The sequence below is a fragment of the Drosophila navojoa genome, chromosome 5 (genome assembly GCF_054131105.1).
Source record: "Drosophila navojoa isolate 15081-1374.11 chromosome 5, UAZ_NAV_1.0, whole genome shotgun sequence".
In the NCBI taxonomy this organism is placed as follows: Eukaryota; Metazoa; Arthropoda; class Insecta; order Diptera; family Drosophilidae; genus Drosophila; species Drosophila navojoa.
Genome location: NC_142893.1, coordinates 9,401,096 through 9,428,315, shown reverse-complemented (window position 1 = coordinate 9,428,315; position 27,220 = coordinate 9,401,096). Strand labels below are relative to the sequence as shown.

Below are 27,220 nucleotides of genomic sequence, written 5' to 3'. Positions count from 1 at the left end.
ATAAATATTTTGCTTAAAGCAAGTTTAAAGCAACACGCCCACAGCTGTAAGCAAAAACGTCTCCCACGCCACCTCTCTCGCACTTACCTCGCTCTCCCTCTCTCTCTCTCTCTCTCTCTCGCTGTCTAACTCACTCGTTCTGTTTGCTGTGATCCCTGAGTTGGCCCCTGGACCCCAGCTAAACATTTTAGGTATTCATGTGTAATCCATTTCGAAATTTGCATGTTTAATGTGCTGTGAGGAATTCTCGTTTCGTTTCTTTTTGTTTCTGTTTCTTTTTTCGCTTTGGTTACGCTTTTTTACTTATTTTGCTCTGCTGCTGCTGCTGCTGCTGCTTGATAGATAAATTTAGCTAGCCTGTCCCTGACATTCTCATTGACTTTGCAGCCAGCGCGTGCATTGTGTTGTCTGTGTATAATAAAACGTAGCTCTAAAACTTTTCCTCAAATTGCATATGCACAGTGACAGTCGTAGCTTTTATATATATATCTAGCTCCCTCTCTCTCTCTCTCTCTCTTTTTCTCTTTCTCTTTATATGTATTTGTATTTGTATCTGCTCGCAGGTGGGTTCTGGGGGTTTTTGTTTAGCGGATTGGCACGCCAGCTGTGGCCATTAATGAGAATCTGACAACAACTGAAGCTTGCTTACAATGCAAACAGAGTTGGTTTTTTTTTTTTTTTTTTGGGCCCATTGTTTGTGTGGGCTGTATATAAATGCGATCAAATTCGTTCGTAAGTGTGATAATTAATTGTGCCTTAACGCCATGAAAGTCGTTTACTTAGCATTGTTGGTCTCGCTCTCGCTGGTCGCCGTCGGCCGTGCCGCGGGCAAAAATCAGAGTCACAGCATTACGTGGGGCAGCCGTTCGTTTAGGGATATGCATCTGGAGCGAGTTATCATATCGGAGAAATCGAAATTCTTACGCGTTGTCACACGCACCTACACATTCAAGCAAACTGTGCGTGCAACTGAGGCTGACATTATTCTGATTCATTTTAATTGCAATTTCTGATTTGATTTGATTTGTCGGCAGGGCGTGCAGCGTCTCATCACACAGATCGTGGTCACCGATCAGATCAAGAATGGCAACGGCGGCTATGCGCGACTGGAGGCGGGCGGACCGAATACCAATTTTGCCAAGATCTACTTTAAAAGTCAGCGCAACAAGGAGTTCAGCTTTATTGTCGATATTTATGGCATTTAATCAATCATATTATTGACGTTCATTATGTCTGCATTTAAAATAACACTAATTAATTACAGTTTACTGTTGTCTTTCTGTGTGTGTGTGTATGCCTATGTGTGTGTGTGTGTGTGTGTATTGATAAACGTAATGCGGAAGGGTATGCTCTATAATTGTGGGGCTTATGTGATAAGGTGTTTACTGTACTCTGCTTAACTGTGTGTTATTGCAATTTCGCTGTTTACTTCTGTTTCTTTGTATATACATATACATATGTATGTATTGAAGAGCGAACGGGAGTGCCTGACTGGCATATATCGTAAATCCTGCGAAGAACTGTTATTTTATTAAGGATAGATAGACAGAGAGACTATATGGGCTATAAGGATTCAGCTCTTCGTTCTGATTATTATTATATTATACCTCTTTTATATCATGTTATTCGTTCTCAAAAAAATAGCCCGCAGCATTATAGGCCATAGGATACCTTTCGCTATATACTAAGTATATATGTATATAAATATTGAATGCGCTACAGTGATCTAACAACTTCTTTGTATGACTTACAACACCCCCTGCTGAACTGCTTGCTCTCTCTCACTCTCTCTCGTTCTCTCTCGATCTCTCCCTTTCTCGTGCATTCCCTTTCTCGAGCATCCATCAATGCTGCACTCAGATGATTGAACTACAGCACTCTATGATCAAAACTGATCCACATTTCGAAAATCGACGCCTTTTATTTATATATCTTATCTATTTTCTGCCTCTTTCCAGAGATGCCCACGGCCAATGTCCCTACACTCGATCGCTGTGACCTTGGGAATGGTCGGAAATCGTAAGTATTCACTAAATACCATATTATTCAAGTGTATGCCATATCAATATATATATATATTCAATATATATGTATTCAATATATATATATTTATTATATTTTATATTTATTATAATACATAGTATAGTTAGTTCTTTCCTCAGCTGCTTTCTCCATTAAATGCTCATTATTTGTACCCCTATTCGTATATAGGGTATCAGAAGTTCGCTCTCCATTGGCTTTCCTCCACTTGTTGTCTATTTGTTTATTTACTCGCATGCAATATTTACATTTACTCAAATATTCGACCAAGAACATTATTTAGTCACATGTTTATAGCATAAACAAGACAAACTGAAAATGAAAATAAGGCAGAAAAGCAGAAAACTGTTGATTCGTTAAAGTTTCTCTTCCCCTTACCGCCTGAGGACCCAGGGATGTTGTCCATGATACACATCGTTTAATTGTTTTGCGCATTGTGCAATATTATTTTGTTGTTGGTACTACTCTTTTCTATAGAGCAATAACTGCCTAATTGAATTGAATTTATGGTTAAGAGCAGTTAAATGAGCTTCATCAATTTGAATTGAATTGCATTAAAGCCATTTACCTTCTGTTTCATTGAGTCTGTGACGTCAATTGCCTTTTGTGCGGAAAACAAAAAATTCGCCGGCATTTGTTTAAACAACTTGAATGCGAATTGCTCCAGAAATATGGGATTTATTTTTATATTTTACCTTGCTCCGTTGCGCGAATTCTTTAGATATTATTTTTTATCTGCTCTCTCGATATCTGAATTTTAAATTTCTACAAATTCTATTTGTGTCTCTAATATTAGTTAATTCGTATCAAGAGATTCTCTCTCTCTTTTTGTCATTCTCTTCTGTTTTTTTTTTTTTTTTCTTTTTTAACTCAGTTTAATTTTATTTTGTTTTTCTATGTTAACTCTCGTTCTCCATCTCGATTTCATGGCCACCCTTCTTGAAGTTTTAGATACATCAGCCTTTCTATGCGATTTTCAAATATTAACATACGGCAAACAAATTTTGTATTTGAGATGAGAAACGTTAAATGACGTTAAATTAATTAACAAGTTTTACTTCTGAATGAAAATGTGTAATTTAGTATTAAATTCGAATCGATATCAGCTTTAAGTCTGCTGAGCGAAAAGCAGTCGATGCTTGTCTATTCAACTAACTTGCAGTTACAAATGTATGCTGTCAATTAAGCGCAGATGCTGCACTTATTTACAATTCTAAATAATTAAGCTGTACGACTTTTGCCATTTGCTTTGGCTTTAACTTTGGCTTTAGTTGAGAGCAAGCTGAAGTTAGAGTGGGAGTGGCAGGAGGCAGGAGGCAGCAGGAAGCTGCTCAATGCTCAATTCCATTTCATTAAGCAAAAGACATGCTCTAGTGTGAGAGATGAATATATAGAAGCGTAATTAAGGGGCATTAAATTAAACGATGCAGCCGCAATTTTGGTCGAGCAAATGAGAAAATATTACACACAATGTGAGTGTCTATGGGTGTGAGTGTGTGTGTCTATGTAAACTACAGGCTGCACGAGAGCTTCTATGGCATTTGCCAAATGCCAGGCACTTAAACTTAACCCATGAGGCACGCCCCCGCCTCAATGTGTCGCCCTTTTTCTGCTGTTGCTGTTGCAAAGCTCAAACAAATCCAATCAATGTTACAGCCTTACACACACACACACATACACAACCAATAAGTGTGCATGTGTGTGTGTATGCAAATAAGCACCGGATGGCATATAAAATTTAATGTGTTGCCTCTACTTTTACTCTCTCTTCTCTTCTCCTCTCTGTCTCTGTCGCTCTCAGACTTTTACCTCTGGTCTCTTGGCGACTTTTGCTGCTGCTTGTTGTTGTTGTTGTTGTTGTCATTTTGGATTTAGGATCAGCGCCATTGATGCGTGTGCAGCCCATCAATCGTTGCGAATTAAAATTTTATTATGCCAGCACGAAACACGATTGCACATGCATACGCTGCGTATGCTTAATACACATTACGCAAACGTTCCACATTTAGTGCCTCAATGAGCATTTAAATGCAAATGCCGTGCCATTTAAAATGTTTGGGGCCGCCGCCATCAGCATGAATAACCAAAATGCTTGAGCTTCAGCCAAAGGGTCATTAAAGCACCCGTTCGACTCTATCACTAATACCTCTTACTAATGCTCTTAGTCTGGTCTAACACGGTCGCCACTGCTGCACAAGGCCAGAAGACAATGAAGCGTGAAAGTGCAAATTAACTGCAAAACACATGGAGCACATAACCGGCAACGAGCAAGTCCTAAAGGTGGACAGCGTTAGCGTTAGCTAGCGAGGGTTGCACTCAAAGTTGCTTCATTTGAGTTGAGGGTAATTGGAGAACTCAATTTGAGAGTAGTCTAAAGCGAAGATGAAGTCTATCAAAGTTTGTAATAGCTGCGTAAGCTTAAAGTTATTTTGCAACACCCACGAGGGTTGCTTATAAAGTTGTTTTCGGTTTATGTATTTACTCATAATAAAATATCATTTTTGGTTTATTGGTAGAGTTCTATTCTGCTTTTGATTTCATGACCATGACCAAAAGATTTCAGGTTCATTTCTAAATTTTGGTTAGCTTTTGGTTTCATAGACTTGTACCTATGTTTTTTGTTAATATACAAATAATGATTTTGATGCATATTTTTTTACCTTTCTTCTCTGTTTATATAAACAAAATATTTTTAAAATTTTAAAAATATTTTTGATAAATTAACATTTTGGATTATATTGCTCAATCTAACTTTTGTTAAAATAATAAAAAAAAAATATTTCCCAAATTTTATTTATTTAATAAATTATTTTTTTTTTTATGTGGGACATTTTATTTTGAATCAATTTATTATATATATTATTATTATGTCTATATTCTATTCTTTTATATATATTTTTAAATAAATTATTAAATTAACATTCGAGCTGAAGCAATAGCTCGACTTCAATCCGTTCCCAATTTATGCCGCTTCACTTTTAATTAATACTAATCCCCTCAAACAATCAAGATCAGCCCTCGCGGTGCCCTTGCTACACACACACACACGCACGCACACATATTCACACCTGTATAGCTGTTAGTGACAGCGTTTTTCATGCACTTTTGGCTGGCATTCAAGGATAATGCAGCAGCAGCGCGTGTGCAAGTATTTTATAGTTTTTACCCTACACACACACACTCGCACACACACACATACGTAGACAACGATGCCGCACATCTTCAAGCGCTGTTTGTGCCACTTTGTGACCCCATCGTTCAATAACAACATTGTGCTTCAATAGCCAAACGTCCCTTTATATCTAGCGATACCCACTTGCTCACACTCTCTTTCCCTCTCTCTCTCTCTCTCTCTGTCACTCTCTTCCTTTCGTCCTCGCCCATTGACCACGCCTCCGCTGCTGTATACGCTGTTGGGAGTTTATAAAGCGCCATACATTATGCAGGTTGTTTGTTATCGTTCGATAGAGTGTAAATTATGGCACAAGTTGGCAAGCGCCGTTGCAACCAAAGCTAACGGGTCACACATATGTACATATATGCATATGTGTGTGTGTGTGTGTGTCAGCATATATGCTTGCAAAAATCCTAATTGAGCCAGCTAGTAGTTGAGCTTTAAATGGAATTTATGTGGCTGCATATTAATTTCAATTATGCGCATTCTCTATCTCTCTCTTTTTCTTTATCTCTCTCTCGCACCGCATCTTTGCTGTCTTTTTTTCGTGCAAATGTTTTGCGCTTTGTTGAAGTTTATTTTTGTTAAGCAAAATCCTATTAAGTTTAAGGAGCTGAAAAGCGCATTTAAATCCATATATATGTATGTATATGTATATAAATTTAGATGTATATATACATACATACATACATATACATGCTTTGGATGCACGCGTTTTGCTTGTGCAATTGAAAGGAAACTTTTCTATGGCTTAGCCCCGGCGCTCGTTCAGATCTTTCGTTTCTGTGTGTGTGTGTGTGTGTGTGTGTGTGTGTAATCGAATGCCTCGCCCGCTGCTCGTATCAATGCAGCCTGAAGGGCTTTATGCAGATTTCCATTTGACTTTGTCTCAAATGTGCACACACACAGAGACACACACACACACACAGACACACCCATACAGAGAGACACCAGATAAGACTTAGTGGGAATCCAGTCTTTCTCTTTTCCACGTAACCCTCTCTGAATGCCTCGTTCATTTTACAGCCAATTTTGTGCTTCTTAGAACAGCTCCCCCCGTTGGCTCCCCTCCCGCTATTTAACAAGCCTGTCCATTTTCTTTATCCTTGCTTGCATGCTCCTGACCTCGTTGCGGTTTCCCCTGTGTATGTGTGCTACCCGCTCTCCTCTCTTTGGCTGTTTCTTTTTCATCTTGTCATCGCGTCTTTGTTAAGCGCATAAAGTGTGAAAGTACATGGAAAAGGATTTCAGTTGCTGTCCCGAGAGACTTTTGTTTTTCAATTGCCATTTGCCATATTTGTATTGTTAGCAGTGGCAGCAAAAAAATAAGCACAAATAAAATGAAAATAACAAATAAAGAACACACAAACCCACTTCAAAAATCTTCGACTTGGCTGGGGCAACACAAATGCAGCTTGCCGTTGCTTGTCCTGGCTTCGCTTCGCTTGCCACACAGCGCAGTTTGGCTAGAGCTGCCGTTATAACGCTGCCGGCTGTCTTATCAGTTGCAATTTATACCCTGTTGAGTGAGTTGAGTGATGGGTTCGATTGATTTCTATTGCCAACTGAGAGCTGTTGATGTCTTGAGGGGAATTTATGACCTAGAAAACATCTAGGTCTTTGCTGTATAAATAATGTGTATATGGACAATCGTTCCTGTTGGCAGAATTATGGGGGTTTGTTTTTGTGCTTGGAAAATTTAGCAACAGTTGTCTTTGACTACAAAAATATGTGAACTTAAAAATGTCTAGAGAATTCAACACTGCTGAAGTTAAGTGAATAAAAAAATCGATTAATGTTTTATAAAAAAGTAAAGAAAATAAAAAATATAATAAACACTGCTAAAAATAAAAGTAATGAAAAAGAAAAAATCTGGGCATTAAAAATTAAATATTAATAAGAAAAACAAGAAAATATAATATTCATAATAAATACAAGAAAACTAAAAATTGAATAAAATAAAAAATAGCAAAAAAAAAAAAAAAAAAGAAAAACAAGAAAATATAATAATAATAATAATAATAAATATAAGAAAACTAAAAATCGAATAAAATAAAAAATAGCAAAAAAAAAAATAAAAATAAACTTCTAAAAATAAATTTGAAAAAATAAAATAATAAAAAAAATAATAAAAAAATAAAATAATAAAAAAAAAATTAAAAAATAAAATAATAAAAATAATTAAATTATTTAAATTAAATAAATAAATCAATTAAATAATTAAATAAATTAGAAAAATAACTAAATTATAAAATAATCCATAGACTGGTTTATGAATTCAAATATTTATTATATTTATTTATGTATTTTATAGAAGTGAACTTTACTTTATTAACTTATATATGTATATTCATCTGGCAAGCTCTGGTTCACAAAATTCTCCACATCAAATTTATATTCCTATGAGCAATTTACAGGGTATCCAACAATCAAGCACTCTACTTGCTTTTGATATCAAGTAAATCACAATCAAGTCTCTTCTTCACTTTGTGCGCCTTAGAAAGGGTATTTCGCAGTCAAGTACTTTCAGTTAAAGCTCTCTGCTTTCGAAAATCAAGCGGAAACTGTCAGCTACCTATGTGTGTGTGTGTGTGTGTGAGTGTGGAGTCCATGTGTGTGCATGTATGCATGCCGACATGCACTGCACATCGTTACTCTATGAGTGTTTTTTGGACTTCCCACTCGACTTGAATCATGCTTATCAAGTGCAGCTAACAATGTGCTCTTTCTCTATGTGAAGATGTGTGTGTGTGTGTGTGCTTGTTTGATTGCCTACAGCTGTTTTTCCGGCTAGCAATTTCTATTTTTCAAGCTGTTGCTGCCATTTCTACGGCATTTTCTACTACTTTTCTCAGCCATTTGTAACGCGACGGTCTCTTAATAAATTGCGAATCAGTCGCCCTTAGCTGCCCCCTTCGATTGCCCCACTGTGGGGCGGCGTGTGGTGCACACATGAATTGCAAATTATTGTCTATTTCGAATCTAGATCACAGAAAGGCCCTTTGGTCATTAGGTAACTAAGAGACAAAATACACAAACGCAATGTTAATTTCATTTCCATTCAACTTTATTTCCATTTCTAGAATAAAGAAAACAAAAACAAAATACCTTGTACATAATGCTTACTTCTGTTTGGGTTTCTTCTGGTCGTTTGTATAAGTTTTGATATAGAATTTGCCAAACATATACATCATGAGCAACGACTGAAAGCCGAGGAGCATTGTCAAACCTTTGGGGAAGCTACAGTTCTGGGCAAAGATCAGCACGTAGACGGAATAAATGAAGATAATTATGAACTGTACGAGTTGTGTTATCGTTATGTACTTCTTCCACCAGATGTTCGCTTTGACGCCCGGATAATGCGCCGAGAGGAAGTAGTAGAAGTACATAAAGGCATGCACAAACGTGTTGAACAGGCCGAGACAATTGAAATGACCGCCGGTGCCATAGAATCGCATAACCAAATAGCAGCCAACGACCATTATCAGATGATGATAGACGTGCAGAAATGAGATCTGCTTGTAACTCTTCCGCAGCACAAAGAATATCGTGTCCAGCAGATCGATGATCTTGTTGATGTAGTAGGCATAGTGTATATAGCGCTCAATGTTTTTGTGCCGATGCCCCAAGGGAAACGTTTCCATGCAGTGCAGATCACAAATGCCCTCAATGATCAGATAGTAGAATGTCTGAAATATTATAGAAAAAACAAAAAAAGAATTGTAATACACAAATCCAAATCGAAATTATTCAATATTTACTCACAGTACTAAATACGATGGTATTGTATGCCACCTGGCCCAGATTGTAGACGCGCAACACATTTGTCAAGTCGTACGGCTCTCGATTTCGCATATAGATCTTACCAACTTTGAGAACAAATAGCAAATAACTTGTGACGATCAGAAAGATCGGCCATGGTGAATTCGTTAGGGGCAACGGATTGGGATCTGTGTAAATCAATACAGTCGATAGATAATCTTTCACATTTATATATGAATTATTTACTTTACCAGGTGACGGTATATTGAAAATATTGAGCATGGTTAAAAGGCACCTTTCGTCTATTAAGCTCGCTATACGATTTGCGAATGAATGCGAATGTCAAATGCAATACATATCTAATTAAATAGTTTTTAGGTTGCTTTAGAGCTCTCAGCACTGTAGAACTAGAAATAAAAACAAAGTTGAAATGGAACAGATAGAATACGAATAATTAAAAGCTCTTGAAAAAGCTTCAGACAAATACCGCGATTGAAACAAAAGCTCTATGCGATTTCTGATCATTGATATTTATAAGATACGATCAAAGCTGTAATCGTAATTAGATATTCACTTAATTGAGCACTTAATAAACGCTACCTGTAGTATATACGGCTAAGTAGTTGATATCAGGTTCGAACTCAAGGTTATATAAAGTGCAGTCCATAGAAAGTTAGACACAGAGTGCAGGTAGTACTCTCTTCGAATTACATAAATATATAGCTCAATCACAAAAGTCGCCGTGATCATAAATGAAAAACAAGTTTTCTTTCTTTAAATAATATTCTTTTACTCTAATTTATAATTTGAAACGAAAATAAGCGCATCGTTTCTATTGAGATTTCTTTGATTTTGGCTTGATGTATGAATTGATGTAAAATTTGCCAAACAAAATGATCATGACCGTTGCCTGAGTTAGTTGCACATACTGCAAAAATATGGGAAACTTGCAGCTCCGATTGAATATCAATACGATCAATGATTGAGCGAGTAGGATGAAAAATTGGATTAGCTGAATTTCGGTAATGTACTTCTTCCACCACAGACTGTCCTTGAGGCCCGGACTCAAGGCGGACATGAAGTAATAGGCATACATGACGGAATGCACAAAGGTATTCAATGTGCCCATCACATGGAACTGGCCAGAGCCACCATATATACGTAATATCCAGTACGTGCTGAAAACCATCAGCACATGATGATACACATGCAGAAACGTGATCTGTTTGTAGCTCTTGCGCAGCACAAAGAATACTGTATCCAGCAGATCGATGATTTTGTTCAATAAGTACAGATATGCCAGAGTCCGCTCAGTTGCCTTGATGGGGTGATCCAGGGGCAGCACCTCTATGCAACGTATATTGTACACTGGATTGATGATGATCATATCGAGTCCCTGCAAGCGACACTTATATTAATAGCCAATCACTTTTAGGGAGAAATCTGATCATGTACGCACATAGAGGAAGAGTACGACATTGTAGATCACCTGCAGCACGTTATAGACCAGCATTACGTTCTTGATATTGTATGGATTGCGGTTCTGCATAAAGACTTTACCCAGTTTTAGCACAAATGCCAAATAGAGGACCAGAATAAGTGTCACCGTCCATCCCGAGTTCATCAATGGAAACGAGCTAGCCATAACAGGATCTATTCGAAAACATAAAGTCTTTAAACTGTGCACAAACACCCAAATAGGACATTGTACCCTTTGCAGGTCTACTGAAAAGTTCGATTATGTCGACGCCCATTTTGCTGCACTGTCTTCCAAGGTTCCACTGACTTGATAGCCCCAACTGCGGCTATCAAATAGAAATCGGCACTAAGCAACAGCTACTTAAATGCAAAGTCAAAGAAATTAATTCGCAATGGGCAGCAATAGATGGTGAGAATATGTCGACAGTTGAGCACTCTAATCCAGAGTTGAGTGCGATTATAGATAAGAAATTGAGCGACGATATCATTCAAGTATCTACTAAATACAAAAGTATATATAAATTTCTGCATTGATAATAATTATTGAAACATGTCTTCGCCTTTGTGCTACGTTTGGCGTTACGTAATTGAAACGCTCAATGCTACAGGGCATATTTTATATTCAAATAGAAATTGATTCAGTTCAAGCATTTATTGACCTGCTGCGCTCATGCTTGAATTGCTAATGCATAAGGATATAAGTACTGATACATGGGGAAATGTTGTACACTAAGAAATATTTCAGCATGCATACAGAAGAAAACACACGTATTCAAATCAAAAATAATTTCATATTCAACCTTTACTTTAGTATAAATACATATATATTAAACAGAATGAACATTGATTTCATAAGTCTATATATACTTTAATATTGTTATATAATAAAACAAACTTGAGATATTGCACAGTTCAGTTTTAATATATCGTACAGTTCGATACGAAATTTTTTAGCATATATATGTAGAGCTTAAAGAGATTTTGTACATATATTTAGCTTAATACGATTTGCTGCCTTAAAAATTCCGTATATTTCGTCTAGTAATTCAGTTTGTTCTTATATTCTAAGATTTTGTAGTTCACTGTGTTTTCAATGGCTTGGGCTTAATGTAAGCATGATAGTAAAAATTGCTAAACATGATTATGAAGGATACTGCCGCCGCCAGCTGCATTAGATGCAGTCCCAATGGAAATCCGCAAGTCGGATTAAAGATGAGCACATGTATAGGTTGGAAGAATAGCAAAATAAACTGCGCCAATTGGAGTCGAGTGATATACTTCTTCCACCAAAGATTGCCCTTGAGCTCGGGATAAAGAGCCGAAACAAAGTAGTAGGAGTACATGACGGTATGCACGAAGGAGTTAAAGAATCCCATCATTGCGTATTGGCCGCCGGTGCCGTACATTCTCAGAACCCAATACGTACCGTAGACCATAATGACATGGTGGTATAGATGTAGTACAGTTATTTGCTTATAACTTTTTCGTAATACGAAGAATACGGTATCCACCAGATCGAGCAACTTATTCAAGAAGAATATGTATGCAGCCAAGCGTTCGGTTGGCTTCAGCGGGTGGTCAAGCGGAAGGGTCTCCATGCATTTATTGTCATACGCCGGGTTAATGATGACTCGGTACACCCCCTTTTAAGGAAACTCCATTGAATTGTTGTCATTTAAATCGTGATATCAGAAATACTTACAAAAGAGAACATTATTCCATTGTAGATCACTTGTACGATATTATAGATGAGCATTAAGGGCTTCACGTTATACGGCTGGCGATTCTTCATGTAAATAGGTCCAAGCTTGAGTGCGAATAGCAAATATCCCAAGCATATGAGAGTCGATGGCCATGCCGAGTCCAATATTGGGAATTCCTTTGTTTCAGGATCTGCGGTGGTATTACTATATAAGATTCGTGCCTTATGAGCTGCACTAGAAATATTTGTTACCTGCCCGGGGTAACTCAAACTTATCCAGGAACTTCATCGTGATCTCAATTTTGTCTCTTCAACGCCGTGCCGATTGGATCAGACACCAATTCAAAACTAATCACATTTCAATGTCGCCAAAACCAGAAAAATTCGGCACAACAACTGTTTTCATTCATACTGAATTATTTCGATTTCGGTTGAAAGAAGGAAAGAACAGCAGAGCGTTTCTTTTTCTCGTGTATAACCGATTGCCAGATACTCGTTCACACTGCCGATGAGTACTCTAAATACAAATTTCGATTTCTATTTACATATATGTATGTAGAGAACCCATCGAAAATGAGAATTGATTTAAAGTTTATAGAATCTAATATATGGATAGCTTTCTTTACTCTATATCAATATCAATCAATTTTAGTACTATATTGATTGGTATGGATATTTGAGCTAAGTCTAGCATGTAGCCAATACGCACTCTTCATTTAATGGAGGAGTATGGCGGAACCGAAAAATGGGTGTACTTTGGACATTATACATACACATATATATAAACAATGAGCATGTTCCAAAAACGTAAACACTCTTTATTCGGTGCTTAAGTAATATATATATATATATATTTATATATATATATATATATATATATATATATATATATATATATATATAAATGAAAGTTTGCTACAGATATGAGAAGTAGTTCCTATTCTTTAAGTTTCGTAACCAATTTAAACTTGGACTATTATTTTAGGTACTACCGTAATTGGCCAACTAAATATTTACAGGTTATATAATATATAGGAAAACAATTTAAGATGACAAACAAAATTTTTTTCATACCAGAAATAAATTTAAACAAATTAAAAAAATAAATGAAATAGAGGATATACAGAAAACTAATTATATGCTATTAGTTTCAAGGCTGAGGCCTGAACCTTTGCTCTGCTGCGTAAAGTCTAGCTATCGAATTAGATTCCGGTTAATTTATGATAATTTGTCAATAGGCTTACAATGCAAGTCCAACTGCTATAATAAAAAAGAAAAAACACAATATATATGGAATAAAAATAGAACAAGCGAGAGATTTTGCGACATTATTTCTAAAGGTTTATTCAGTTTTTTGCTTTGGTTTTATATATGCGTGATAATAGAAATTGCCGAACAGGAAAATCATCAGGGTTGACTGAAATATCTGTTGCCATTGCATAAACAAGGGAAACTGGCAGGTGGGATTAAAGACGAGAACTACAATGCTTTGCACTAAATATATCATAAACTGTACAATTTGGGCGATAGTTATGTACTTCTTCCACCATAGGTTCATCTTCATTTTGGGCCGCAGGCCCGCATTGAAGTAGTAAAAGTACATTAGGAAGTGCACAGTTGTATTGCATAGTCCCATTACTGCGTATTGGCCGCCGGCGCCATAGAGTCGTGTGACCCAGTACATGAAGTAGACCATCATGGCATGATGATATACGTGCAGCACTGTGATCTGTTTGTAGCTCTTGCGCAGCACAAAGAATATCGTATCCAGTAGATCGAATATCTTGTTCATGAAGAAAATATAGGTAATCCAACGCTCTATCGACTTCTTCGGATGGTCTAGACTGAGGGTGTGCATGCAAGTTATATCGTATGTACCATCGATTAATAGATAATAAAAAGCCTGTAGAGAAATGTTTAAATTGTAGAACTTGCATGGAATCGATCAGCTCCTGATACTTGCCATAAGAAAGATCGATCCATTGTAGATCATTTGACAGATGTTATAGATGAGTATTATGTTCCTCAGATTGTAGGGTTTGCGATGCTTCATGAATTCCGGACCGATTTTGTAGATAAATAATAAATATGCCGTACAGAGGCATGTCACAGGCCATGGCGAATTGAGCAAATACACTTCAGTTGTCCAGGGATCTATATAGAGGTAGTATATGATAAGTATATATCCGAGTGTCAAGTCTGCCGCAGTCCTTGCCTGCTCGCCACAGCTCGAACATGTTGAAGAGACTTGAATTCGATGCGTGCATATCCGACTGGTAAACGCGATTAAATAGTAAAGTTCGCCAGGTTTTTTTTTTTATCAAGTATCGGTTTTGTATTTATGATAATGAGCTTAGACTCGTGTCTCTGCATAAATGCATTCATTAATGACTACTGCATCGGTATTTGATTTACCCGAAGAAAATGTTTAATTTTCCCCGACCCTCTTTTCTTTGCAGGCAAGGGGACGACTGCAATGGACGGCGAGGGCCAACACACGCAACAATGTTAATGATCAATCCATATTCAAACGGCTGCCTGTGCAGCGCTCTCTCTCTCAGTAAAATTTAAGCGAAACGAAGAGAACTGCAACGGACTTCCGACTGCAGCTGCAGTTGCTGAGAATTTAATTAAGCGCACAAACGCAAGCTCCACCAAATAAAAGAGGAGACGGCATATAAGCAAGTCCACGCCCACGCGGCAGTGGCCATAAATCAGCCGCTGCTGGTGCGGTAGGCCAAGTGGTGGAAGCTCAGCAACGTCGGCAGCCAGGCAACGACCCCAAAAGCAGCGAACAGACGTTTGGGGCGCTTCCCTGGCGCGCACGTGCGGCCAGCAGCTGGCCAATTAGTCGCCGCCTCCGAACAGCCAGCGGTAATAATTTTGGCTCCATTGAACATCAGCCTGATGACTGCCGCCAAGAGACGTGCAGCAACTGGCAGCAGCAGTAGCAGCAGCAGCAGCAGCAGCAGCAACAACAGCAACAGCAACATCAGCAGCGAGCAGCAACCATTGCAGCAGCAGCATCATCATCATCAGCATCATTCGGATGCGGATCAGCAGGCGCACGAGTACCAGCAGCTGTTGCAGCATCAACATCATGGCCACAATCAACACCAACAGCAGCAGCAACATCATCATGCCCAGCAATACCACCAGAGACAACAGCAGCAGCAGCAACAGCAACAGCAGCAGCATCATCATCATCAACATCAACAGCATCAGGCATCCGCATCCGCATCCGCATCAGCAGCGGCGACACTGCGCGATTGTTCTGTCAAATTGCCGCTGGACATCCTGTGAGTATTCGCACTGTGCTCTGAGCTGTTGGCTGGGCTATCATTAAGGGTCTGAGTGGGGTATCTCACCTAGATTACAGCTGGATATTCCCCTTGGGCTAATGCTGATTCAGGCGCTCCCTCGACCATGAGACTCGTTAGATAACTTATGTCCTGTAAAAAGTCTAAGCTAGGGGGTAGTTCGAGCAGCTCAGCTGCAGGATATTTATAATAGAGTTTAGGTAAAATAATGTGCTAAGAATTTATGGGAAAATAATATGTGTTTATGCTGTATATATTCTGGAATATTTATATCAAAATTTCTATAGAAAAAAAAAACATATTTTAAATTAAAAAATGATTGGAATCGTTCTTTAAAAATTTTTAAAAATATATTTAGCAAATTTTATTGCATTGTAGATATATTTCTTCCAATATACCGCACTTTTATTCAAATTACAGGGTAACTATTAGTCATGAACGGCAGCTTCTGCAGCCCCGGTTAGAAATAGCAATGTCAAATGTAGAGAAAAAGTCAATGTAAGCACGTCTCATGCTTTCATAAAATTTACATTTGAACGACTCGAATGAAAATTGCATTCATGTTAATGGCTGGACAACAATTTTCGAAGTCAATTTCAACAGCAATGCTTCTGCATATGTATGTATATGTGCATATGTATGTGTGTGTATGTGCATTTTTGATAAACATGTGATTGTGGGCCAATTATATTTTGAAATTGCAAGCGCATGCATGTTGCCAATCTAAGATACCAAAGTAGATGGCATCAATCCTAAATGCATTGACTTTGCTTCATCAAATGGGGCTAATGGCAGAAAATGAAAGACTCTGAAAGCTGATGAGAGAGTTTAATTGATTAGGGGTGATAGGAGTATGGAATAGAAGGATGTAGAAAGAGTTAAAGTAGGTCTAAGAGCTTGTCTTAATCATAATATATTTTGTATAAAAAAAAGTTTATAGTAAGAGAGTTTCGTATTTTCCTACTTGTAGTTCAGCAAAACTTTCTGCTTGAAGACTCATTCATCTCTATATGCCATAAATGATATTAAAGTCTTCAATATTCCATTCACAGGAAAGGTCACAATATTTTAAAGTAAAACCTTTTTCTGCATCATATCATGCCCAACTCAGAGGCAACTTAAAGCTTTTGAAATTATTCTTGGTTCACACGCCATTGTTTCCCCGAAAGTTGCCAACTTTATTTATTAAATTTTATTCAGTTTTAATTAAGGCGCCATCACAAATCATATCTGCGTGTAGAATCGAATGGATAAATGTACAAAGTTGGCAATATTAATTGCACTAGCTGCAACTGTTGAGTCTCGTGTCGTGTCGTGTCGTGAGGTCTTTGGCTAAGTCTTTAAGCCGCTTTCCAGCGAATTGCTGGGAATGTTTGAGCTCGTTTAAAACAAAGTCAACTTGGCTGGGATTTAAGTTGTTGAAGCTGCCTGCGGGCGCCGGTCGCCGGTCGCCGGACAAAGGACGAAATGGAGTTGCAACTGGGCTGTCAACCCGAATGCGTGACAGCAGCAGCAGCAGCAGTAGCAGGAGCAGCAGCAGGAGCAGGAGCAGCAGCAACCACAACAAGCTGTAGCAGCTGTAGCTATAATAACAGAAGCTACCGGAGCAACAACAATAACAGCAGAGTCAAAGGGAAACGTTGCATTTATGCAGATGCCAACTCAAGTGGGTAGTCCAGCCACGCCTATCCGAAATGAGGCCAGGCGAACTCCGTGTGTAGGGGAAACTTAAAGCATGCCACAGCCGCGAGGCGTCGCGACGTCTGTGTGAAGGCAGAGGAGAAAAGGAGAGAGGGAGTGAGAGAGTAGTTGAAGTAGACAGAAGTTTGAAAATGTGTGAAGTGACGCCTTGTGGGCTGCACCACACCACCGTACCGCACACGCTGTGTCGTTACTTTTAACGAGGTGTCGCAGGCAAAACTCGGCCAACAGGATGGAACAGCAGCTACCAGCTGCCAACTGCCAACTGCCTGTTGCCTTGCTGCCCCCTCAGCCCAGCCAAACTGCAAGCATCAAAGCCACCTTTAAGGCTGGCTATATATAAATGCACTTAGCCAGCCGTCGACTGACTGCCAGCGGCGCCGTCTGCTGCCGCTGCTGCAAATGAAGTCATCCATTAGACGAGCATAGCGCACGTTACGTATACGCGACGTATGGCAGCGGAGTCATAATGCGAGTCGTGTTTTTACTGTGGTCTAAGCGGAAACGTTTATAATGGAATTCGCCTAAGCGCTGACAAGCGAGCCTTTTGATACAGCAGCAGGAGTAGTAGCAGGAGGAGGAGGCGGAGCAGGAGCAGCAGCAGCAACAGCAACGGCATTTGGTGTGAAGTTTCTTACAGGCCGTTGGTAGTTGGCAGCTAGTTGAGACACCTGGGCGATGTCACCTCTTGCTAATTTCTGTAAGCAGGTTTTCGGTTAGCACTTAGTGAGTCATCGGCATTCGGAGTTGAACGTTTTAGAGGGCAGTGGACAGAGGCGACGGAAGGAGTAAGTGTGTCGCTTGGGCCGGCACTTTAATTACTCAGCGGCTGTTGAGGCGGGAATCTAATTAGCTTAGCGACAAGGCGTCTGCCATTGAAAGCGAGCGTCGTCCATTAGATTAATTGTGCTGCGAGGCAATACTTTTACAGTTAGTTTCTAGTGGGGCACAGCGATCCATTAACACAGATATTTATTTCAATTGTAATTGCATATCGGCGCCACAATTCGTGTTTAGTCATTGCAAATCGGGGGCAGGGGGAGGGGCATTTTAATGAATAGCTCGAGGCAGGCTAAGACTAAATAAACCTAACGCAAGGAAAATCAATGTAAACGAACTCTTTGCCATTCGATTGTCAACATAAAACAAGTAAAATTACTTTCGAGAAAGAGTTGATCTTTGTTTGATGATTTGAGCAGTCCGTTTCGCTGAACTGTGAATAATTCAAATCCCAATATTATATAGATGAAATCGTTTCCGATATAACTCTCAGTTGTTTGTTGCCTCCATACATGATGATGAAAACCCTTTTTAAATATTTATGCAATTGTTGTTGGGTTAAGAGCGAACATGAACTACGCTGCTAAAACCAAGCGAATCTCTGTAAGTCAATCAATATTATAGATTTTTCAGCAGAACAAACAAAAGTTCAGCTCAGTGCTCAGCTTTGTTCGGTTTAAACAATAGAATCATGGCCATAGCCATGCCTTTTATATTGGGCGATAGTTTTTTTATTCCCTGAACTAATTGAAAATGGAAATGTAAGCAGTGCGGGTAAAGGGCAGAGAGAGAAAGAGAGAGAGAGAGATGTGAGATATAGTTTGTTGATTTGTTTTTCCATCCAACCGTTCGGATACCCCTCGTCTGACCTTTCATCCGTTTCTCGCTCCGTCCATTCATTCCTTTGTCTGTGCGGTCATTCCTTCGACCGTCCGACTGTCCGTCGCTCCGTCCGTGTCTCTACCGGACCGACTCCCCGTCCGTTCGTCCTTTTCCGCTTTTCTACGCCTGTCCGTTCCTTTGCCCGTCTATCTATCCGTAACAATTACCTTTACGTTCCTTTCCCCGATAGCCTTAACACTTTTCTTATCAAATCCATTTTGAAGTGCATTAAAACTAGATCAGGAATGTTCTTAGATACCAAATATTCACAATTTAGATCAATTTTCTTACATTTCAAGCAATATGGAGTATAAAATTATTTAAGAACTAAATCTTATAAGTGCTCTCTCTTACTTACATACTAAATATATTTAGCTATCTCTTAAGAGTTCAATCTCATTCTAATCTCCGTATTCTCTACTCTCTTTCCAGCTGGTTGCCCAAGTCGGCGATGCGACCCGTTGGCGCCGATGCCTCGCACTCGGACTGCATTCTGGTCGTCGGTGTCTCCCGTCCAAAGCTGGCCGTTGTCTTTCTAACGGTCATGCTGATCTCACTGTTTCTCACGTTTCACGTGCTGTACGACAGCGCCGTCTACAACATACAGGCAGCGCAGGCGGTGCACGAACGGCACCGTCTCTCGCTGGCCGCATCAGCATCGGCCGCCGCCTATACCGCATCGAATGCCAATCATTTGCCCGTGTTTGTGAAGCCCGTGGCCAGCTCGAATCAGCTGAGCCATCCCATGGTGTTTCCCTCCAGCCGTGTACACTTCCCCAAGACCAGCCGGCGTCTGCCCCAGGTAAGCCCAGGCGTCTGCGTCTGCATCTGAGTGTGTGCCTGTCGCATTACCCGAACACCGATAATTGCTGCAATTTGCATTTTGCACTTCAATTACAGGCCCTGATAATTGGCGTACGCAAGTGCGGCACCCGGGCCCTGCTCGAGATGCTCTATCTGCATCCGCGCATCCAGAAGGCGGGCGGCGAGGTGCACTTCTTCGACCGCGATGAAAACTATCTGAGGGGCCTGGAATGGTATCGCAAGAAGATGCCCCACTCGTTTCGAGGCCAAATAACCATCGAGAAGAGTCCCAGCTACTTTGTCTCACCGGAGGTGAGTGGAAACATTTTTGCACTCACTTTGATGTCCTAATTGGCAATTAGGCCCGTGCCCGCTGCACCTGACCGACCCTAATTATTAATTAACTGGCCACGCCACTAACTAGAGGACATGCAAAGCATCTATACCTAGACACATATACATGTATATAGATATAGATATATGTATATATATGTTATATTTAGTCTCTGGGAGCCATAGATTGCATCGACATTTATCAAATTAAAGCGAAACGCAGTCAATGTTCAGCTGCCCTCTCTCTCTCTCGGTTACCCTCTCTCCCTCTCTCTCCATCTCTCGCCCTCTCTCACTTTCTCTGCAGCTTGTCTCTTTGCCAATTTCCGTATTCCACTCTCGTGTCCATATCCAACCAATTTTGGCAGCGGAAATGCTTGCAAATTCATTTGCCAAACGGCGTCATCTAACACACATCGTGCCCCGCCCACTTTTTAAGGCTATACGCTCACTCACTGATTCAGGTGGTTTTCGAACTGCAGTCTGTTTTATTATTGTTTCCAATACCCTGGGCAGCTGCCAAATGGGTGTCAAGAGTTAGTTAACCTTTTGGGCTTTTCATTTTCAGCCGACAAAAAAAAACAATTTATGGTGTAAATATTTAATTATTCTACGTGAGAGTTAAGAGTTGTGTATATGCTAATAGGCTATATAGTAAGTGGTAAACTTTATCATCTATATACAATTGCCTATATTTTCTTTTCTTTTATCTGCTGTCTCTCTTCCATTTACTATATTCTATCTAACATTGTCCATCTTCTATATTTTTGCTATGATCTTTTATTTTCCATTTATCATTTACTATCTCCTATCTTCTATCTCCTATCTTCTATCTTCTATATCCTATCTCCTATCTTCTATCTCCTATCTCCTATCTCCTATCTCCTATCTCCTATCTCCTATCTCCTATCTCCTATCTCCCATCTCCCATCTCCCATCTCCTATCTCTTCTCCTATCTCCCATCTCAATTTCTATTTATGTGAACCAGACGGTGTTCAATAAGTAAAGAGCATAATAAATTCATAAGAACTTTATTTTCTGTCCAGGATAACTGTTTGCCGCATAGTTTCACGCCAACCAGACTTAACCTTTTTGCTTGGAACAGCGTTTTTTTAGTCTTATTGCTGCCTGTTGCCCGCAGAGTGCCTCTGTAGCTGTTGCTGCTCCTGCTGTTCCTGCTGCTCCTGCTACTCCTGCTGGCACCGCTGCAGTTGATGCTGATGCTGATGCAATTTGCTGGTCGAGCCGGATGTTCCATGTGTCAGTGAAATTGAAGCCTTCAGCTGGGCGAGCGGGGTGGAGCTGATAGCCAGGGCAACCGGCGGTTGGGTGGGTGCTTGCCGTTGGGTGGTCGCCGTTGCTGGGAAACTGGGATTTGGCTGGTGTCATGGCAATGCAATAATTCATTCAGTTTATGCTTTCAATTTGCAGCTGGCTTGCAGTTTACAGTTGGCAGCTTGCAACTGTTCTTGTATATAAGCTCATTCTATGTTCCATTCCATTTCGTTCCGTTTGTTAAATCTTCATTAATGTCATGATTAATATTTATTGACATACGCTCTGGGAACAAGAGAGATGGAGAGAGAGAGAGATATATAGAGTGAAATATAAACTGACTGTTAGCTGTCCTTTGAGAATGATGCGGTGTCCAAGCACGGTCTCTCTTACTATCTCTCTCTCGCTGTAGATAATTGTATTTTATTTAAATTTGTGCACATTTAAAGCTACGCGTCGCATTTGCAGTATAAAATTAGCCACGCGTCCATAAATAATGCAGATCCCAGCGGTGTGCTTGCGCTTTCACACAGCACGAGAGGTGAGAGTGAAAGAGGGAGAGGGGATGAGGCTGAGGAGTAGTGAGAGGTTGGGCAGGTAGGGCAGTCAGCGAGCCGAGTTGGAGTTATGCAGACATGAAAGCGCTAATATTTACCCGGGCTACTTTATAAATTGCATGCATACAGACAAACACACACACACAGACTTATACATATGTATATATTTATATATATACAAATATTTATTTGTATATGCATATAGTTTATATAGCCGTTTGTTCCTCTCTATCTCTCTGTGTGTGTGTGTGTGTGTGTGTTGGCAGAGTTTTAACAAAAGGCCGATTCGCTCTGTTTTTCTGGTTCATCTAGATGAAAATTTGCCCGTCGCTTGCACTTGTTGCATACTTCATGGACAACAGCAGCTCCTCCACCACACAGCGCCCCCCTACCCCGCACATTGAAATTGATTAACTTTATTTAGCTTGGCTCGTTGGCTATTTAATTAATACCCTGTGCACACAAACCGCTGAGTTGATGGTGGGCCATGCTCGATTGGTCGAACATTGTGTATAATTGGATATGATGCACTCTACTGCTAATACTACTAAATATTAAGACTAGTATTTCGCTTTTACTACTATTTTATTATTGACCCTTTTCTATTACCATTCTGCCACTACTAGACTGCGCCTACTCTATTACTCTCTCTAGCTCTACTAGTCTACTACTATTCTACTACTAATTGACTTCTGCTGTACTACAAATCAATTACTGTGGTACTACTATTCTACTATTTATCTACTACTATTCTGCTACTAATTGACTTCTGCTGTACTGCTATTCTAATACTACTGCTTTACTACTATTCTACTACTACTACTACTACTGTGTACTACTATTTTATGCTATACTGATTGACTTTTGCTGTACTACAAATCAATTACTGCTGTACTACTATCCTACTACTAATCTACTACTATTCTCCTGCTAACTGACTTCTGCTATACTGCTATTCCAATACTACTACTACTACTGCTGTACTACTATTTTACTAGTACTACAATTACATTACTGTCATTCTACTACTACTGCTACTACTAATCGGCAATTACTTCTACTACTACTTTTATAGATCATTTACTATACTTTTACTACTATTTTACTACTACTCTACTGACTAGAATGAATTTCTCAATATTTATTAAAACTATTCACTATAGGGTATTGGATATGTCTATCAATATTGTATATATATTATATTCGTGCATATATCTATGCGCCTCAAAGCCAGCGCTATGGCATCGACGACGATATGCTCCGGCCATGTTTTCCGTTTAAATTTTATTGTTCTCGGCGCACAGAGTGGAGGCTGTTGGCTGCCTGTAAATTCATTAGTCGCTTAACTGCTCCCCAACATAACTTGGCATTATGCGCGATATATAGATACATACATATAAAATATACAATATATATATATGTATATATATAGACTATATATATAAGTATTCAGCTTAAAGTATCAGCAATTGGAGTATAAATATATATATATATATATATTCTTTTCTCTGGTATTTTACAGGTGCCCGAACGTGTGCGTGCCATGAATGCTAGCATCAAATTGCTTTTGATTGTGCGTGAGCCGGTGACCCGAGCCATCTCGGACTACACGCAGCTGCGTAGTCATGCGGCCACAGCGATATTGCCGCTGGCCGAGAGCAATGCGCCTGGCTCCGGCTACGGTGCCAAGATGCCGCCAACTCCAGGAGTCTCGCTCTATGCCAAGCTGCAGTCGGCCCATGGAACCTATGACAATGCCCTGGGCAGCGGTGCAGGCGCCAAGGAAACCAAGCTGAGAAGCGGAACTGGAGCTAAAAGACGTGCGGCTCCAGGGACTGTGACAACCATGAGCACGCCCACAACCACGCCCAGTGCAGCACAGTTGGCGGCAAAGTAAGTAGAGAGAGAGAGAGAAAGAGAGTGAGAGAGAGGGAGAGTTGCCTTTAAATTGCTTTATACTAATGTTTGCTTTTCTGTGTATCCCGCTTAGATCCTTTGAGGAGCTGGCCATATTCCCGAACGGCACTGTCAATGAGGCCTATCGTCCGCTGAGCATCTCCATGTATCATGTGCACTTGCATCGCTGGCTGGAGGTGTTTCCGCGCGAGCAGCTGCTGGTGGTCAATGGCGATCGTTTGATCGAAGATCCGCTCTCTCAGCTGAAGCGCATCGAGGCGTTTCTAGGTAACTTTAAATATCCTCCATATATGTATGTTCTAAATATTCTATATACTGTCTCTGATCTCTGCAGGCATTGAGCATCGCGTGCGCAGCGAACACTTCTATTTCAATGAGACTAAAGGTTTCTACTGCCTGCGCTACGATAATGGCGATCGTTGCCTGCGCGAGACCAAGGGACGCAAGCATCCGCATGTCAATCCGGTGGTAGTGTCGCGATTACGCAAATTCTTTGCCGAATACAATCAGCGGTTCTATGAGCTGGTTGGCGAGGATCTGGGCTGGCCGGAGGAGTAACTGAATAGCGAGAAACATGGACTGAAACGAAATGGAAATGGAAATTGAAATGGGAAACACCAAACAACATTTTCCGGACTGCACTTTAATTATAAACCAAAAAAGAAATACATGCAGCAAAAATATATATACTGTGCGTGCAGTAGCTGCTACACGCAGCTGGGCAGCATCCTTCCCTCTCGCTCTCCTCCTCCTCCTGCTCTCTGTCTCTCTGCGTCTCTATCTGGCTGCATGCCAACCAGGCTGACAGTTCAATTATGCGAACTTTGGCGCCCACGAAAATGCTTTATGCGAAAAAAAAGAAGCACCAAACGCAGATTTTCAGCAGCACAAACAGAGAGAGAGAGAGAGATAGAGAAAGAGGCAGGCAGAGAGTGTGAGACAGAGAGAGGGAATGAGACGCAGCAGAGCATGAAAATGCATTGGAAATGGAAAAAATAATATATTAAAGCAATATCTACATGATGTATGGGAGCTGTCCACGGGCGAGACTAAAAGGGAACGAGAGAGAGAGAGAGAGAGAGAAAGCTGTAGAGAGCTGAAGCGTATGCATGTGTGAGCGTGAGAGAGATAGAGTGTGTATGGATAAATTTATTTAAGCAACTAAATGTGATTTTATAGAAACTAAGCGTTAAACAAAATGCAAATTAATTTGAAATTTATTAAAAAAAAAACTAACAAATTTATTTAGAAAAGAAAAAAAACTGTCGGCTGAATTAAAAGTGTGCAGAAAAAAAATGAATAAACTAATTTAATATATCAATTATACATAGCTAAATCGCAAACATATCGGAGCTACTCAACCCTAAGTATATCCATATATATATCGTATAAATATATATATATATATATATATATTTAGTCAAACGTAACATATCAAAAGGAGATGAAAAATCAACCATGAACTCAAAACATATCAGCGAAATGCTAAAAATTCTACAAAGTAAGACATTATTTATATACAAAATATATTTATAAATGTAATCTAATTATATAGTACATTAATGAATATTATATGAATTAGATGCTTAAGTTTGTATTCGATTTGTTAATTGTTATGCATATTATTTAGCAGCAAATTCCATTTGAGTCAAATTCGTCAACTAGTTTCTTAGCTTTAAACAAACATACCTAAACAAAATAAAAATAATAATAAAAAAAAAATAATACCAAGTCCTTAGACAAATTTAACTAGTTAAATGCACTGCCTGAAAAAATATATATACGTATATATATTATGCACCAATGTAATAAAGTTTTAAGATTTTTTAAAACAAAATTTTTTAGCAAAAGTTTATTTGTAATTATTTAGAATAAAAAGAGATATATTTGAAAAATACTAAAATTACATACTGTAAACAATTTAAGGTATATCTACATATATATCATATACATACATACATTTTCATGTACTTTCGAAACTAATTGTGAAAAAATACCAAACAAAATACTTAATGCATATCAACTCAATGTGAGCAATTTAAATTAAGCTAATGAAAATACTATCCATACATTTACATATATACACATATATGGGTGTATTTGTATTATAACTAATAATAATCATCTATTATAATGACCCAACGTAACGGTTTTATTTTTAAGTTAATTCTATTTTTAGTTAGTTTCAATACATTTAAGTGCTAGTTCTTAAGGGATCTTCAGCACATAAAACTCAGCCAAGCACACATAGAGACACATACACAGACACACTCTATAGACTTTTAGAATTGTTCAAAACAATCCAAATACAAACACACAAATACACACAATTCAGAGGAGTTGAAAACACCTTAAATAATACTAAATCTATCCTATGAAAGAGCTAAAAATAATTTCCAATGAAATCAAGTAAGCAATATCAAGTCAAAAAATATATGTATAACAAAAAAGAACAAGACTGAAGGTCCTCCGCAGAATGTTTTCTCAATTACTTACGTTTCAAATAATACCACTACAAAAAATACCAACAACAAATACCAATCAACCATATATACATATAGGTAGCAGCGAACAACGAACAACGTTTATAATTTGTTATATTTTTATACAACAAAACCAAAAGAAAGAGAAACCGAAACAAAACACCAGTAAGAATACCGAAATTTGTTTTTGTGTGCTGAATTTAGTATATATATACATATAAACAACATATATAGTTGATGTATATGAAGTTAACCTTTATCCTTTGAACTATGCCAATTAAATACCATAGTACATAAATATCAAATGTTTAACTCAACTCTAAAGCCTCCAATCGACATTGATATATATTTATATATATATCTATGTATTATTGTCTATTTAAAAATTTAAATATGTATGTGTATTTACATGAAAACAAAGATTAAAATAACAAAGCTAATCTATAATGTACCTTAAAACAAAAGCAAAGAAAACAACTATGTATATTTCTTAAACTTTCAACTCTCTTGACTCTTATTCAAATTTTCAATGTATATGACATAAAGAACATACGTTACGATACGAAACATATCAGCAAACCGCAAACGATCATTCAATAAACAAACGATATTATTCAAATTGTGTGACAACTTAACAGAAATCAACATTTTAAAATTACAAAAAGAAATAAATAAAGAATTAAATTTTACGCATGCAATGAATAAATGTATTAAAAAAATGGCAAAGTTTGTATGTGAATGGGCACAAGTGTGCAAAAGCACACTCTACCAGGCCAAGGGTTAAGGAATTAGCAAATCTTCAAACCACTTACAATTCGCTACCTACTCAAGTGTATAAAGAGTTAGTCAATACAGGAACCACAAAGCCAGCTTTAAAACTGAAGCTTGGAACATAGTTTATCAGCGGGTTAATATATCTGCACTAAATTTTAGTCAATACACAAACCAATACCAAAGTTTTTTTGCGAAAAGCTCTCGCATAGGGAGAAAAAATTATGCGCAATTTAAG

At 38.7% G+C, this 27,220-nt stretch overlaps 6 protein-coding genes across 6 annotated transcripts; 2 read left to right on the top strand and 4 right to left on the bottom strand.

Annotated features, from left to right (window-relative positions):
• The first annotated feature begins 724 nt into the window (after nt 1-724).
• Nucleotides 725-1,263, top strand: LOC108654213 (putative salivary secreted peptide). Its single transcript, XM_018105357.3, has 2 exons — nt 725-959; nt 1,035-1,263. Exons 1-2 carry the CDS (start codon nt 765-767, stop codon nt 1,203-1,205), a joined length of 366 nt encoding a protein of 121 aa, XP_017960846.1. The 5' UTR covers nt 725-764; the 3' UTR covers nt 1,206-1,263.
• Nucleotides 1,264-8,264: 7,001 nt separating this feature from the next.
• Nucleotides 8,265-9,391, bottom strand: LOC108652744 (very long chain fatty acid elongase F). Its single transcript, XM_018102939.3, has 3 exons — nt 9,229-9,391; nt 8,981-9,165; nt 8,265-8,904 (listed from the first exon to the last, which is right to left on the bottom strand). Exons 1-3 carry the CDS (start codon nt 9,257-9,259, stop codon nt 8,338-8,340), a joined length of 783 nt encoding a protein of 260 aa, XP_017958428.1. The 5' UTR covers nt 9,260-9,391; the 3' UTR covers nt 8,265-8,337.
• Nucleotides 9,392-9,741: 350 nt separating this feature from the next.
• LOC108653125 (very long chain fatty acid elongase F) lies at nt 9,742-10,836 on the bottom strand. Its single transcript, XM_018103441.3, has 3 exons — nt 10,689-10,836; nt 10,437-10,630; nt 9,742-10,373 (listed from the first exon to the last, which is right to left on the bottom strand). Exons 1-3 carry the CDS (start codon nt 10,729-10,731, stop codon nt 9,810-9,812), a joined length of 801 nt encoding a protein of 266 aa, XP_017958930.1. The 5' UTR covers nt 10,732-10,836; the 3' UTR covers nt 9,742-9,809.
• A 698-nt stretch (nt 10,837-11,534) lies between these two features.
• On the bottom strand, nt 11,535-12,527 carry LOC108652743 (very long chain fatty acid elongase F). Its single transcript, XM_030383522.2, has 3 exons — nt 12,411-12,527; nt 12,159-12,349; nt 11,535-12,099 (listed from the first exon to the last, which is right to left on the bottom strand). Exons 1-3 carry the CDS (start codon nt 12,445-12,447, stop codon nt 11,536-11,538), a joined length of 792 nt encoding a protein of 263 aa, XP_030239382.1. The 5' UTR covers nt 12,448-12,527; the 3' UTR covers nt 11,535.
• Nucleotides 12,528-13,476: 949 nt separating this feature from the next.
• LOC108653114 (very long chain fatty acid elongase F-like) lies at nt 13,477-14,454 on the bottom strand. The gene is made up of 3 exons (XM_018103428.3): nt 14,374-14,454; nt 14,122-14,312; nt 13,477-14,061 (listed from the first exon to the last, which is right to left on the bottom strand). Exons 1-3 carry the CDS (start codon nt 14,423-14,425, stop codon nt 13,501-13,503), a joined length of 804 nt encoding a protein of 267 aa, XP_017958917.1. The 5' UTR covers nt 14,426-14,454; the 3' UTR covers nt 13,477-13,500.
• A 245-nt stretch (nt 14,455-14,699) lies between these two features.
• On the top strand, nt 14,700-26,627 carry Hs3st-A (Heparan sulfate 3-O sulfotransferase-A). The gene is made up of 6 exons (XM_089260889.1): nt 14,700-15,457; nt 19,274-19,643; nt 19,742-19,957; nt 23,334-23,704; nt 23,802-23,995; nt 24,063-26,627. The coding sequence occupies exons 1-6, from the start codon at nt 15,066-15,068 to the stop codon at nt 24,284-24,286; spliced, it is 1,767 nt and encodes a 588-aa protein (XP_089117015.1). The 5' UTR covers nt 14,700-15,065; the 3' UTR covers nt 24,287-26,627.
• The last annotated feature ends 593 nt before the right edge of the window (nt 26,628-27,220 follow it).

Excerpts from the sequence above, each read along its gene's own strand:
- LOC108652744 (XM_018102939.3), bottom strand. The coding sequence starts at position 9,259 with ATGCTCAATATTTTCAATATACCGTCACCTG. Across the intron at positions 9,166-9,228 it reads TTTCAATATACCGTCACCTG|ATCCCAATCCGTTGCCCCTA; the intron begins GTAAAGTAAATA and ends TGATTTACACAG. Across the intron at positions 8,905-8,980 it reads ATACCATCGTATTTAGTACT|ACATTCTACTATCTGATCAT; the intron begins GTGAGTAAATAT and ends ATAATATTTCAG.
- LOC108652743 (XM_030383522.2), bottom strand. The coding sequence starts at position 12,447 with ATGAAGTTCCTGGATAAGTTTGAGTTACCCCGGGCAG. Across the intron at positions 12,350-12,410 it reads GTTTGAGTTACCCCGGGCAG|ATCCTGAAACAAAGGAATTC; the intron begins GTAACAAATATT and ends ATACCACCGCAG. Across the intron at positions 12,100-12,158 it reads ATGGAATAATGTTCTCTTTT|GGGGTGTACCGAGTCATCAT; the intron begins GTAAGTATTTCT and ends TTTCCTTAAAAG.
- LOC108654213 (XM_018105357.3), top strand. The coding sequence starts at position 765 with ATGAAAGTCGTTTACTTAGCATTGTTGGTCTCGCTCTCGCTGGTCGCC. Across the intron at positions 960-1,034 it reads CCTACACATTCAAGCAAACT|GGCGTGCAGCGTCTCATCAC; the intron begins GTGCGTGCAACT and ends ATTTGTCGGCAG.
- LOC108653114 (XM_018103428.3), bottom strand. The coding sequence starts at position 14,425 with ATGCACGCATCGAATTCAAGTCTCTTCAACATGTTCGAGCTGTGGCGA. Across the intron at positions 14,313-14,373 it reads GTTCGAGCTGTGGCGAGCAG|ATCCCTGGACAACTGAAGTG; the intron begins GCAAGGACTGCG and ends ACCTCTATATAG. Across the intron at positions 14,062-14,121 it reads ATGGATCGATCTTTCTTATG|GCTTTTTATTATCTATTAAT; the intron begins GCAAGTATCAGG and ends ATTTCTCTACAG.
- LOC108653125 (XM_018103441.3), bottom strand. The coding sequence starts at position 10,731 with ATGGGCGTCGACATAATCGAACTTTTCAGTAGACCTGCAAAGG. Across the intron at positions 10,631-10,688 it reads TTTCAGTAGACCTGCAAAGG|ATCCTGTTATGGCTAGCTCG; the intron begins GTACAATGTCCT and ends GTTTTCGAATAG. Across the intron at positions 10,374-10,436 it reads ATGTCGTACTCTTCCTCTAT|GGACTCGATATGATCATCAT; the intron begins GTGCGTACATGA and ends TGTCGCTTGCAG.
- Hs3st-A (XM_089260889.1), top strand. The coding sequence starts at position 15,066 with ATGACTGCCGCCAAGAGACGTGCAGCAACTGGCAGCAGCAGTAGCAGC. Across the intron at positions 19,644-19,741 it reads CCAGCCGGCGTCTGCCCCAG|GCCCTGATAATTGGCGTACG; the intron begins GTAAGCCCAGGC and ends CTTCAATTACAG. Across the intron at positions 23,705-23,801 it reads GCAGCACAGTTGGCGGCAAA|ATCCTTTGAGGAGCTGGCCA; the intron begins GTAAGTAGAGAG and ends TATCCCGCTTAG.